A 13,953-nucleotide genomic window follows, 5' to 3' on the forward strand; every position below is an offset into this window, starting at 1 on the left:
TTCGATCTTTTTTTTTTTCAAGAGCGATATTTTTTATTAATAAATTCGCGAAATAAATCGAAGGAATATTACTGTGTAAAACTAATTCTAAGAGAAATTAAACCTTCTATGGAAATCGTATACTTGAGATTTACTCGATATTACTTGCTCGAGTTAAAAGAGGAGCAAAGCCGTGTGGAGAAGAGTTGTCGGTACGATGTTCACGCGTACGTTCTATGCATAAATCTTCTAATTACGCGGCGAGACGTCCTAACGATGCGTTTTCCTCCGCGTGTAATTTTAAATACGCCACGGAGCTACGGAGGGGCAGCCCCCTCGTCGAGATTCATCGGGGAGCTGCCTTTTTAAGGCTTCCTCTTTCTCCACGGATGTGCTCTGCTGCACTCAAGTGCATTCGCCATACTTTTAATAGGACGGAGGGACACCTTCGGCGCGAAGCCGAACGTTTATTAATTCGCGAACATTTGTTCGGCAGCTTCTCCCGGGCTTCTCGCTCTGCGTCGCGTAGCTCCTTTACTCAAAGAGCCCTCGTCGAATCATTTCCTCGCTCTTGGCACGTACCCGATACTCGTTAATTGCTGTAGAAACTGGAACTAAAGTTCCGGAACTAGGAGTAGCGAGCTAAGTACGGTTGCCCCCTCGAGTAGCGTTAAAAATAAAACCACAACGACAGCTAAGAATTTTGGAAAATCAGGACAAAAGCCGCATAAATGAAGAACAAAGGAATAAACTATTTTCGGAAAACCAAGAAATACCTCTCGACCTATAAGGCACGCCTCGAATGTTTACGCGTATTTATTTTATCTTTCTTTATTTTCAACATGTACCGATCGTAATGCGCGATGATTCATTTTTCCAATCGAAATTGTAGGCTTAGTTACATCCAATGCGATGATTCCCTTGGCTCGAGACTGACTTTTTCCAGGGACAAGAGAGAGGGAGAGATGGAAGGAGTCCCCTAGAGCCCTTCACTTGCGGTACACATATTACTCCTGGGAGTCGAGAGCCGCCTCTAGACTTTAATGGAACAAATGTTGCGAAACCACACCCTTCTTTCGATTTATTCTGAGGACTTCAACACCGTTGCAACTTCGGTAAATGGATGGTTTTGCGAGTGCTTTTCGATCAAGTCTCTATAATAACTCGAACTACAATTAATAATTTAATTTAGAAATTTTCTCGGCGAGAGATACGATTAATTAAATTCGAAACAGAATTTTTTATTGAAAATAAAAATTTATTCCTGGAAACGTACCATTATTTAACAGTCGAGCATATCGATTACTCAATCATTCGCATACGAATAAATTATCCGGAATGCGCGTAATAAAGCGATTCTCGCTCGTTTGTTAGCTCTCGTCGCGTGCGTTTGTTGCCCTCCGGCTCTCTAATCGCCGGAAGTCGCCTGATCCTCGCAATTCCTCGCTGATTGTGATAGAGGCAACCTCACCGCCCACGGATGAGATGCATCGCGGAGATGATCGTATAAAAAAAAAAAAACGAGAGAGAGAGAAAAGAATAACCATGTATCGCGGAGAAAAGTCCAACGCGATCGACCCACGCGCAATTCGCGCCACGACGTGGCGCCACAACGATCGACTCAATAAATGAATGAATGACGAAATGATTTAATTGTCGAGTGTCAGAGTTCATCCCTCGTCGACTGTCGTCGTCTGATCAGTGCCTCTCATCCTCTCTACGTCGGGTCCACCCACGCGTCCTAATCACAGGAAGTTCGCGACTGACCCCCGCGATTGAATTCAATTAGCGCGACGACACGTTCGCGAAAACTTGTCATATTTAATTGCTCGACCGATTCGTAAGGATGTACAAGGTGGGCTCAAATATTCCGGCCAGACTTTGAAATTTTTATAGGAAATTTAATTCTGAACAAGAAGTTTCCTATAAACATGAGTCGATAATTGCTTCCTTAAAAATTTAGCGCCCAAAACACTCTGACACGGTTATTTTACACGTTTTTATAAATATCAGTGAAATGAGATTAAAATAATTATAGTTTCATAGGTTTTGAGGCAACTGGTTTCAAATGTGCAAAAAAGTATTTTTTTGGCTATCGACGAAGAAATGTAAAATTTTTTAAAAACATTTTTCATTCATCCTATTATCGCTTTGGCTAATTTTTAATATTCATCTTGCTTATTATTCCGAAAAAAATTTTATTTTTCTGCATTATTTTAAATCAATCACCATGGGAGAGTGAAAGGAAGAGCAGAAAGTGAAGAGAAAATGAAATTAAAAAAAAAATTAAATTAATTTCATGGAAAAAAATCAATAAAAATAAAAGATAAAAATCTTTTCCTTTCATAAAAATAAAATAATTCTGCTTTTTAAGCAAAAACTAAAATAGCACTGCAGAGTATTTTTAAAATGAAGAGTACTTTTAAAAAGATTTGCCTTTGATAGAGCCCGAAAAAACACTTTTATATATTTTAAAAATTAATCAAAATCTATGGAACGTACTACATTCATTTTGATCTCATTTGAAAGATAATTTAATTTTCTACAACTTTTGTTTCGGTATTTTTTTGTTAAAAAAATATCGAAATAAAAATTGTAGAAAATTAAAATGATTGTGGTACGTTTCATAGATTTTGAGATAATTTTTAAAATATATAAAAGTGTTTTTAAAACTAATAAATTTCTTTTTTGTTAAAAAACTAATAAATATTTTTTGTTGAAATACTTTTCCTGATATTTGTAAAAATATATAAAATAATCGTGATTTTTGAGTCTTTTTAAGAAAGCATTTTTCGATCCATGTTTATAGGAAACTCTTTGTTCAGAATTAAATTTCCTATAAAATTTCAAAGTCTCACCCTGGAACAATTAGGCTCACCCTGTATATTACGATAGCGCGATTTCTCATAGAATAATCGCTGCGATTAAGGCAAACGAGCGGGATTCAAACGCGAAAATTGGGCATAATTATACAATTATAATCGGATTAATTCGAAGCAATCGCGAGATAATTGATACTTGCAATAATACTTGCGATATCGGTTTTGCATCGCAATCTTGTTGAACGCCGGGTAGATTTATCTGCAATCAGCTTCTTCGAAACCACCCACATGGCGCGTCGATGAATCGCAAAGGTACCGGTTTTACGCGATAAACTAAACCGCCGGCGTTGTAAACCACACTGTATGTAAACGACCGGCGTTTATCGACACATGGCTAAATTCTCAGCGACTTTTAATCCCTTTTCTCGTCGTGATTTACGACGGCGCGGATTCACCGTCGCAGTTTTCACAGCATCGCCGAAAATTTCGCAATACACTCGACGGCTGGAATCGAAATCATCGCATCGTATATCGTTAAATTCGCATCAGATATCTTCCCAAGGCGTTTATTCGAGCGCGGTAACTAATGAGGTCATCGTGAGTCTGTCTGAGTTTCAGCCAGTTTGTAACTTTACAGTATTTTAGTGAAGGGGAAGGAAAAGAATGGAGATTTCAAATAAATTGACGAAAGATTTGCTTGCGCGGAATTTAAAAAAAAATAGATCTAAAAATAAATAATAATAAAAAAATAAATATTAATAAAATAAATAAAAATTGTTGTTTCCGAAAGATGCTTGAAACGCGTGTGTTCCGCTTTCTTTCTTTCGAATTTGTGAAAACAATCAGCAGCGGATTCTAAAGTAGCAATTACCGCGAGGAAGCGGAGGCCGTTTCTTATCGAAGCTCCTCTCATCCAACGCTAATTTGCGTCTAATTTAACATCGACGGCATCCCGAGGCGATACTGATGATCGCACTTTAACGAGCTTCTCCCACGCGACATTCCTGCCTCCCAGACATTGTCTCAATTTCAGCGAGAGAAAATCGTCCATTTTCTCCTCCGCGTGTGTGTACGAACTCACGATTAGCCGAGATTTCACCATAATAAACAGTTTTTCAATATGCAAAACCGAGCTGTAATATTCGAATCGAGGTATCCTTCGCGTTCTAATCGAATTCAACTCGCGAGCAACATGATATCTCGCGGCGCACAAAAGGAAGAATTGTTCCGTCGGGAGGAGAACGGTAGAACGAGTAAGATTTTCCGCTTCATCTGTCACGGTTGAGAGCCATCACGATGCATCGTCGACCTCTCGTGTAAACTCGGCAAGCACGCCGACGATGACGGCGATGGACGTGTCAACGAGAGCAAGCGGAGCGGATGAATTAAAGACGTTGAGGTCATTGCCTTTAATCGTTTTCTCGGCCAATTACGTCTTTCTCCGCGCGACTTGGCGTAATTCGTCATGACCCGCCAGGACTCGTCGCGAAAGCGAGACAAAGACACCTTAGAATAGGTGTATTAATTATTGCTCTTTTATAGTGTGGGAATTTGCATGTGAATTCCCACAGACTTTGGCGGAGTCTTGTGACGGGATATTTTTTTTTTGTCGAAGGGGAGGATCGATTTCCCCTGGAAAGGAAGGAAACAGGAAGGAAGGTAACGCGGGGATCGCAACGAGGGGAAGCCGAAGGTGGTGCAACCGGTGGCTTCCCTTCGGGATATTAGGAGCAGATGGACCGTGAAGCTTATCGTATACTAAGAGCGTTACGCGATTAAGGGCTTGGTTCTTGTCGAGCCATTTTTTTTTTTTATAAAAGCATCGCGATATATTCATCACATTTGTTTAATTATTTTATTTAATCGAAAAATTTGCGCGGGAAATGAAAATTAATCGAGCAAACACCGTCGAGAGATTCGGTTGATTTTCAGCTCGCCGTTTTCAGCTTAAAATCGCTCGAAGCTTTTAGCGCAGCTGCGTATATAGTGCGTGCAGAGAGCTTGCATATCGCTATCAACCCCCCCTGACAACAGCCAGTCTGGCGACGGGATCGATAGAGCTTCTATTGCGATATCAACGCGCAAACCCCATAGGCGGATATGGTGGCGACAGCAGCCACGATGGTGGGGGAGTCCCGCGTCGCAGAGAGCCACCCCCTCGCTCTTATGGAAATTCTATATATATATATATATATATATATATATATATATATATATATAAATAAAAAACGCGCGCGTAGCAACCGTTCAAGCCCGCTGATTCATGCCAAACGACTAACGATTTCGCTCTTCGCAACTTCGCATTCCTTTATCGATGCGCGTCTTTATTAATTTTATTTTTATTCTAATTATTTTCATTACTTATATTAAATTTAATTTAGTCTGCTAAATTATTTAGCAACACGTCGACAAATATACGATCAGAATTCTAATTCGATGATTAATGTTGCGGAGCGACGTGTAACCCTGTAATATTGGATACGCTGTTTGAGCTACCCCTAATCGAGTGAAAACTACCTACGTAGGCGATCAAGTATGCTAATGTCCCGTGAAAATTGCCGGAGCATAAAACTTCGCATTCGGGACGCTTTCGTTCATTCATCTTTTCCCATCAAAAATTCGCCTGGCGTCTCTTACAAAATCGAATTCAAATCGCTCGTTCTTCTTCCATGCTGTCAACAAATATATATATATATATATATATCCAAGCGTAGAGCAGATACGGCTTCCTCAGGATCATCGATCGGTTTTCAGGACTCGAGCGGGATCGACGAGGGAGGGTGCCGGAATTCAAAAAGTTAGGGTCCTTTTGTGTCCTCCCCTCCGTCCTAGTCCTTTTTTAGGCTCGTTCTTTTGGTCGACGAGAGGGCCTACGCCAATGCCGATGCTGGCTGGCTTGGTCGGGCCAGGTGGTGCGCAACCGTTGCTACGGCATGCATCGCCATCCCCAAAGCCGTGTGTTCCGCTTCTGCGAGCAGCTGCAAGCTGTGACATAAACAGCGACGCGTATTCGAACGCGCGCGCGCGCGTATTGCGTTGCGTGTCCCTCCTCCTTAGCTAAGGGTCGCGCGCGACAACTTTCGTTTTAATACTTGAGAAATATGTGTTCATTATTTTCGTTGTCGGAGAGATGCGTATCGAGTGTGCTTAATAACTTTCAACGTCGAGGAGTTTATTTTTAATCGATCAGCTGTTGTGTCAAGCTTTATCATCATTACTTGATAATTGATTAATATTTTTAATTGCGTAAAAGAATGAGATGCGAGTTGAAAATAATTTCTAATTTAATTTTCAATTCAAGAATTGGAGAATAAATTTCATAACTTCAGCAATTATGCAATTTGGTAATGCGGTATCGGTCTCAACATGAGAAACTTCTTATCATCGCCCGTTTCGTCTTTCGTTAATATCGACAGATAAGGCCACGCCTTATCGCGGTATCCGCAAGGTGAGATCCTCCAGATATATCCGTCTTTCCGTTCGAGAGGTTCGAATGCTCGGCTGCCATGCACAGCTTGGCCGAAGCAATGCTTGTGTGTGCGTGTACCGACAGACCGGCACACAAACACACATAATGACAGCAGGGAGTTGGTCGGGGCAGCAAGCAACATAGCAGATGGGGAGTTTGCTTCTGCAAGCCAGTCGTTGTAGCGGCGTGGTTCAAGCTGCCCGCCTTTTCCCGACAACTCCCGTTTCTAAAACCGCTCGCTTTTCTCTTCCCCATCGTCTTTCTCTTTTTCCTACACGTCGTTTTTCTTCCGATCCGGAAAATCGGGAGGGTGAATTGTCCGGAAGACAATGTGACCGCGCGCGTGCCATCTTTCCACCCTTCACCACCATCTTTCCTTCACCCTCCTCCCTTCGCCAGATCTGGAATAGTGTTGAAGAGCCCTAAGTGATGAGGATCGATCGATCGTCTAGCTAGTGAGTACTCGTCGAATCAATTCTTTGTCTCGAGCTTGTGTTTAAATAAATTCCATTCTTTTTTTTTTATTACCACTTCTCTTATTTGAATCATCGAATAAATAATTTATTATGAAAGAAAAAAAAAATGTGTTTGACATATATAATTTCATTTCTTTAATATTTATCGCGTCTTTTGCATATTTAGCTTTCTTGAGATTTCATAAAGAATAAGAGCTATCTTCGACAATTAATTTATCAGATCTTCTCCCACTCCGATATATCCTTAAAAATTTTGTAATCGATTTCCAAGATTTCTTTATCGAAAAGTTCACATTTTTCTCGCGATCTGTTTTCGCGTGAAGAAAATTACGTTTTTTTTACTAAAAGTGCTAAGTGTTTTACGATTTCCAATCATCATATTCCAAGATTGGAAGATGTCTTTGTCTTGCTCTAACAATAAGATCGAGATGTCTTTGTCTTGCCAACGGGCAAGACGACCATTGACAGTCAATAGGGCCACGAGAGTGGCACGATTACGTCTGTCGGCGCACGTTGTCGGTGAGTACAAAAACGCATTCGTTCTCCTTCGCATCTTCCCCTCCATTAACCATAGTCTCCCTCTCTAAACTCCCCCGCTAAGAATCAGCTGCTGTTTCCGCGCTACCGAAATACAATATCATATTTTAAGAAGAATCTCCATTTCTGTATTTACATATGTGATAAATTAATTACGCTAATTAAATTTAACAAGAATAGATTTTTTTTTAAATTTATGTCAAGTATATTAAAGTTGAAATTAATTTCTTACAATAGAATAATATTCACAATTAAATAACAATTAATATCGAAATTCAGAAAATTAATTATGAAAAAATTGAAGGAATATTAATTAATATTTATAATCTACTGTAATTATTGAAATATTGATACAGACGCGAGTAACCATCGCGATTAGTCGCTTACGAGCTCTCGAAATTATTGAAAGGCTTACGTCACCAGCTATCTAACCGTTGTGTTTCCAGTCTATTATTCCACTTGAACGGACGCTTCCTTAGCCGGTTTGTGCTCGGAATTAGCGTCACGGGGCACGAACTCCGCTTAACGACGAGCGCGTAACATGCGTTTCTTTGTCGCAGAAGGAAGCGGAATTTCATTAGCGCGACTCCACGTGAGTCATCGCGACGCCATGTACGTACATATTTGTCTCCTTCTCGTTGTTTATTAGGGAAACTTGATTTCAGTTTCGCGTAAAATATCCGTACCTCAACAACCACCGCGCGTCTTCACGTCCGATCGAACAGCGAAAACCGTTAAGCGCAATTGCACCTCGCGCGAGATACCATATTTTCCTACGGACTTTCCGTATCTAATTAAACGCGAGCATGCTACGTAGCGGCCAACGCAACCCTGAATTATCCAATGTACTTGTTTCTTTACTCTCATCGTCCATCGGGATTACCAACGTTATCCCGCGCGCACTCCGATCGCTCGACTATACTTAGCTTATTAGCCCGAGTTGCCGTGCCATACTAGATTCATATTCACATTCAAATTGAATCTTTCTTTTTAATTAATCCCTGCAGTTAATTATTTAATATATTCGAATATTAATAATTTATTCTCTTCAGCTCCTTCACATTTAATTTAGAGAGATTATTGTAATATGTGTATTATTTGATACCTTTTTTTGTTTCAATTATAAAGAGAGCATTTTAATACAGAAAAAAGTCGTAGGCTTCCATTATTTACGGATCGAAAGATCAATAAGTGGTGGGTCCCCCTCCCCTCCCCTACCCTCCCTCCCTCTCCCCCGCGATTCCTCGGGCAAAACAAGCCGAGTGTGTCTGAAAACCATTAATCCCGTGTTCACGGGGGTACGCAACACGAAAGAACGAGGGACTGGTCTCCTCTGTTTTCTACACCCCCGCAATCGTCGTGACGATCCTATATGATGCGAAACGTGGCAGATGCGACACATCCTCCGCCCCCCAATTTTGGGGTACGAGTCGAACGTAACGAAGGGAGCGGGATTTCTGCGGCCACCCTCTCGTTTAACTTCGTTAATCCGATTGTTCCTCAACCGTGGTGGTCGCGTTAAAAGCATCGCGATGGGAATATACACTTGTCGTCGTGGGGTTTCGCGGGGGCCCCCTCAAAAACTTGTAGCTTAAGGAGCTTAAGTATATTCCAGCGAGGCGCGTTGCGTTTCTGCCGAAATCGCTATCCGCGCCTTTGTCTCTCTCATCTCGATCGCGAATCCCTTGAATGTCTCCGATCGTCCTTTCAGAAAATTCGTTAACGACACGGGCGAACCAAAGCATGTATGAATCACGCTTTGTTGTGTCGCCATTAGTATCCAAATAGTCGAAAATTAATCGTAGCGAGAAGAGAGGTCGCCGAGCGTGAATCCTCCGTAAGTCGTCAAAAAGAGGGTCAACAAAGGCTACGCGCCCGAGAGGGAGACGGAGAAAGAATCTCGGATAAAGATCTCGTACCTCCATCAAGCGTGTACCCAACATACGTCGCATACCTGTGTACTACGTTTCTTCCTCCGATCTTTATTCCATCCGTAGCACGAGTCTAACTCGAGATGGTCGTTTATGAGCAACGCGATACGTATATTCTTTCTTTAGTATTTTTTTACGACAGCGGCACCAAAGGACTCCTCTCGTATATAATTATGAAAGAATCTTATAAAATTAGCCATTACGCTGATTCCTTAACACGACTCGAAGTGACTCTCCTTAATCGAATCGAAGCAAGTGTAACGTCATCGCAATCTCAATCCTTATCGTCGGAATCGAGACGATTAGGACTCGCTCGGGAGAGTTCGACGACCCTTATCTCGCTCCCCGTTACTTATCCGCTTCTAATCATCGTTCCGAATCGCGTGTGGATAGTAGCTTAATACGATTGTTTACCGCATGTCTCGAGCGATGCGATCAAGTGCACGCGAGATGCTTTCCATAATTATGTTAACGCGCGCCTCAAAGCCACCTTCTGTAGACCTTCTCTTTCTGTCTCGCTTCTTCTCCCCTTTTCTCTCTCTCTCTCTCTCTCATCCATCCCGCTTTCTTTCTCTCGCTCGTTCTCGCCTTGAGCTGTGTACGCGTTATTATTATTTCAGCATGACGAGAGACTCGCACATTGCCACCTTACGTAACGCGCATAATGTTGGGAGGCAAAAGAGAAAGAACGAGAGAGAGAGAGGGAGGAGGAGGGGGGAACTCCGGCAGGAGTTATCTAGGAGAAAGGACGAGGAGCAGGGCTCTCCTTTGTAGAGAAAGAGAGAGAGGGAGAGATCTCGCCTCTCCTAAGACTCTAGGTAGCTCAAGCAAAGATCACGGCATCGGGCGTGGGAACAAGGCCCCTCCTGCTACGAGGCCTAGCCTTGCCTTGTGTAGAGCGAGTGAGAGCGCGCGCGCTCAGAGAAAATTACCACCGACTTCCTCGGCTTGCTGCTTAACAGTACCTCGAGTGCCTTATCGGTGCGGTCCCTAAACCCCTCGTTCAAAGTCGTTCTTACGTAGGCGCACGCGACTCCGCAGCCTGTTGCTGCGTCTCACCTTCTCCGCCTTCTTCTTCCTTTTTTTTTTTCACGTCGATTCGCCTAAGGTCGCGTGCCAGAGAGATCTGGCCTGAACGTGACCTCGATATCATTAATTCGCAACAGGCTGTTAGATAAAGTAACTTAACAATTAGCTAACGGGATTATTAATTATATTTTCTTATTATTCGTGTTGGAGTCAAGAATTTTTTTTTTAAATTAAATTTTTTTTAAATCGCTTCTCTTATTTATTTTCTACTCATTCGATTAAAGTACCGAGTTATTCTACGTCACGGCTCGTCGAACTTGAACGAAGCCAAAGCACGCCAGGATGCGTCGATTATGGCGACTTATCAGACTACACGGCACGTCCATCTTTTTTCTACAAGGCTGATAGTAGCTAATGCAGAAACAGATTTGATTGTAGTCAATGAGCTGGGGGAGGACGAAGCTTGGTCAAGGCTTCGTTTATTTACATCATGCAAAGTGCATCGCGTTCACATCGTCCAGACGACCGATGATGCATGATGTTATAGTAAAGGAGTCTGATTTCCCGCAAAGGTCCCAGCACGGATTACTTTCACCTCGACAATAATAGTCGCGAATCAATTAGGATTATTTCAATAACGTGGCGAGCGCGTTAAATAATTTTTTAAATGTCACAGAGATTTTATTCGAATAAAATAAAGTGTTTATTTTTATATTTTATTATAACTAAAGAAAAATATTATAAAAGGCAGCGATAAAAATAGAAATGACGCACGTTGTGCGCTCGCTGTGGCAAGAGTAAAGTAAAGGGACGCGAAAGTGAAAATAAATAGATCGACCAAATTCAATGAGATGTCTATAAAGCGTCTCTTCCTAAGCTATGACAAGCAAAGACACTCGACCTACAAGGCACCCATGTGGCTATCGTTTTATTTCCAATTTTCTCGCGCTACTTGCAACATCTGTTATTTCGCTCCCGGCTAAGACATAGTCATAGTTGGAAATGAGATTTTAATTAAACACGGTCCCGATCCCTGACGCGACGCAGCATCGCGGCGGCTCATCGGACGCGCCGAGAGATTCACCGCGTTGCAGTCTACGGAGGTGCACTTCCGCGCAAATGTGTGTCACGGGTTTCCCACGAGAGATGTACCGGCGAATGGCGGCATAGGCGCGGGCATAGACCAATTACTATGACCAAGGAGATTTCTCGTTGACTCGCGCGATTTGCGTGAAGAGAGAGATCGGTCGCCCTGGAAAAGAGCCCGCCATGTGACGCGTTTAATGACGCTCACCGACGATGAATCGGCGTCAGAGCCGGCGATTATTCAGCGGATTACCGATGTTCGCATAACTGTTCAGGCAATACGTCATATCGCGGTCGATTTAATCCTCGACTCTCAGTGTCCACGTTAAGTCCTTGGTTGCGTGACCTTCCGATAATAATTCGTAAAGAGAAAAACCAAAGCAAAAAATGTGATGAATTGCTGATAAATTTAATTGATAGCTGTCAAAGATTTTTCTAACAATTATTTAGATGAAAGAAAAAATTCGATGTCGAAGGTGCCGGGAATATTATAAAAAAAAAATTTAAATCAAATGCCAAGAAGTCCGAGTCTTGCGTCCGAGAATTTTAAAATTGTTGTCGAAAAACATCAAAGTGCATTTCGCGAAGGTGTGCACTGGCCAAGTTTATCTGTCTCGGCTAAGCGTTCCTCGCCTTCAAGCGCGTTCAAGTACGGCAGTGGCGAATAAGTGGCCGATTGCGAGGGGTAAATGGAGTCATGGTTTGCTCCAACGCCGACGAGAGATGCAACGGTATACATCATAACATTCCCACGGCCGGGCGTCTCTTCCGACCGAGATGCGTCTCGAGAATCACGTCTTGCGTGACTAATCGTCGCTAAACAACGACGCGTACAATCCGCGGGATTGTATAATACTTTCGGCGCGATTCGCTTCGTTTGCTCTATCCCGTTCCCATGTAGTTTGAAAATCACGGTCTTGTTTTAGCACGGTCGCGACTTTGAAACCGTCGTTATTCAATTTTGTTCGAATTTTTTATTTTCAATTTTTTTTTCTGTGCGATTACAATTCTGGAGATGTCACAATTCATTTTTATGCGAAGGGTAATATTAAAAAAAAAAAAATATTAATTAGAAACGTGTGTCCTCTCGCGACAAATATTTCTGAATAACACATTCACAATATCCTTGGATTTATTCCGGTTTCTTTATTAGTCTCCGTAATGGCGTAATAAAATGTATCTGTGGCCGATTTATTTAGTTTACGTGATTAATACGCGAATTCCAGGAAAAAACTCTAGCCTAGGTGACTTCATATGATTTCGCAATGTTACCTGGTCGAGAGATACTTTCAGGTGACTGGTCGAAAACTGTGCGAGAAATTCGAGTCAAACAAGAATCGGACTACGACGTTTGCGTGGCATGCCATCGTGACCTCGCGTCGAAACGACACTTGTAGTCCTCGTAAAATCCTGGAAATCCGCGCTTTACGCTTCTTACACCGCACCGTAACGGTTCCGCGTGCGAGGAAAGGGAGGGAAAAAAAAAGCGCGACCGCGTTCTCGACGAGAGGAATTAGAAATTACAATTAGTGCGTTTCCTAATACGCGCACCTTCTTACCGGGAGCGTGAGAAATCGAACGCGCGGTTCGCGATTTTTATCGATTTTACCTGTCGCGATTATCATCCCGTCGATGCCGACGGTACTCCGTTCGATTAGCGGATTGATCTCGTTAGGGATTATCCGCCGTGTGTTGACTTGTTATCGTGTACACTTCCTCGAATCGTTTAATTATGCCTGACAGCTCTCGCGAATAGACTGTTTATGTAAATGTATATTTTGCTAACACACTTTATGAACGAACAATTCTCATAATAGACTTGTAAGACGATCAATTTTCAACTATCTATTAATTCCTCGCAGAATATTAACCATCTTTTATTGAGATTCTCTATCCTCTTCAATGTTTTTATTTAAGAGAAAAATTTATTATTTTTATATGAATAAAAAGAGAAAATTTTAGATAATTTTTTTTAAAAGTTATTTTTTAATTTAAAATAAATTTTTAAATAATAAATCTTAGTAAATTAATTTTTAAAAATTAAAATTTAATATTTGAAATAAATATTTGGACGACAATTTTTAATAGAAATTGCAATTCAATTGTTAATAAATAAAAATGCCAGCAATTGCGGTTAAACTTAAGATTATATAAATTTAAAATTTTTATTTATAGTGAAATATAATAAAATTAAGAAAACTTATTTAAAATATGAATAAATTTAAATAAATTTTATTAAAAATTAGATACCCTATTATGGGGAAAATAGTTTAATTTAAATAATAAATGTAGAAACATTAAAGATAAAAAATTTGGCGATATTTTATAATATTATAATTAACTTGTTAATTAATTTAATAATCCACGAGAGGGGTTACTTAATTAAAATATTTTTTTACATATTATTGTTGAAAAATTATATTAAAAGAAAATTAAAAAATTAAATTAAATTATATTCCAACTAAAACGTAGAACGTAAAACGTAGAATAATTAAGGTCTTAATGAGTTGCAATTAATTTAATTAATGTTAGTAGAATTTTAATTACAAATTTTATATGACTATTGAATTTAAATATAAATTTATATAAATTTGTTTATAATTCTCCTTTATTAAGATTCGATT

The 13,953-nt window shown here is 40.7% G+C and overlaps 2 protein-coding genes across 6 annotated transcripts in view; one reads left to right on the plus strand and one right to left on the minus strand.

Moving 5' to 3' along the window:
• LOC126856913 (protein neuralized) overlaps positions 1-13,953 on the plus strand; it is a 58,078-nt gene that overhangs the window by 36,642 nt on the left and 7,483 nt on the right. Inside the window, exon 1 of one of the 4 annotated variants that reach the window (XM_050605924.1) lies at positions 7,169-7,265. The exons of the other annotated variants lie outside the window; for them this stretch is intronic. Coding sequence (XP_050461881.1) covers positions 7,175-7,265 — 91 coding nt within the window. The 5' untranslated portion in view covers positions 7,169-7,174. Of the gene's footprint in view, positions 1-7,168; positions 7,266-13,953 lie in introns of those variants that run through there. 4 annotated transcript variants of the gene reach the window in all.
• The window catches only part of LOC126856976 (uncharacterized), a 111,343-nt gene that overhangs the window by 35,023 nt on the left and 62,367 nt on the right, over positions 1-13,953 (minus strand). The gene's annotated exons all lie outside the window — the stretch shown is intronic.

This window comes from Cataglyphis hispanica, chromosome 20, assembly GCF_021464435.1.
Source record: "Cataglyphis hispanica isolate Lineage 1 chromosome 20, ULB_Chis1_1.0, whole genome shotgun sequence".
Taxonomy (NCBI): Eukaryota; Metazoa; Arthropoda; class Insecta; order Hymenoptera; family Formicidae; genus Cataglyphis; species Cataglyphis hispanica.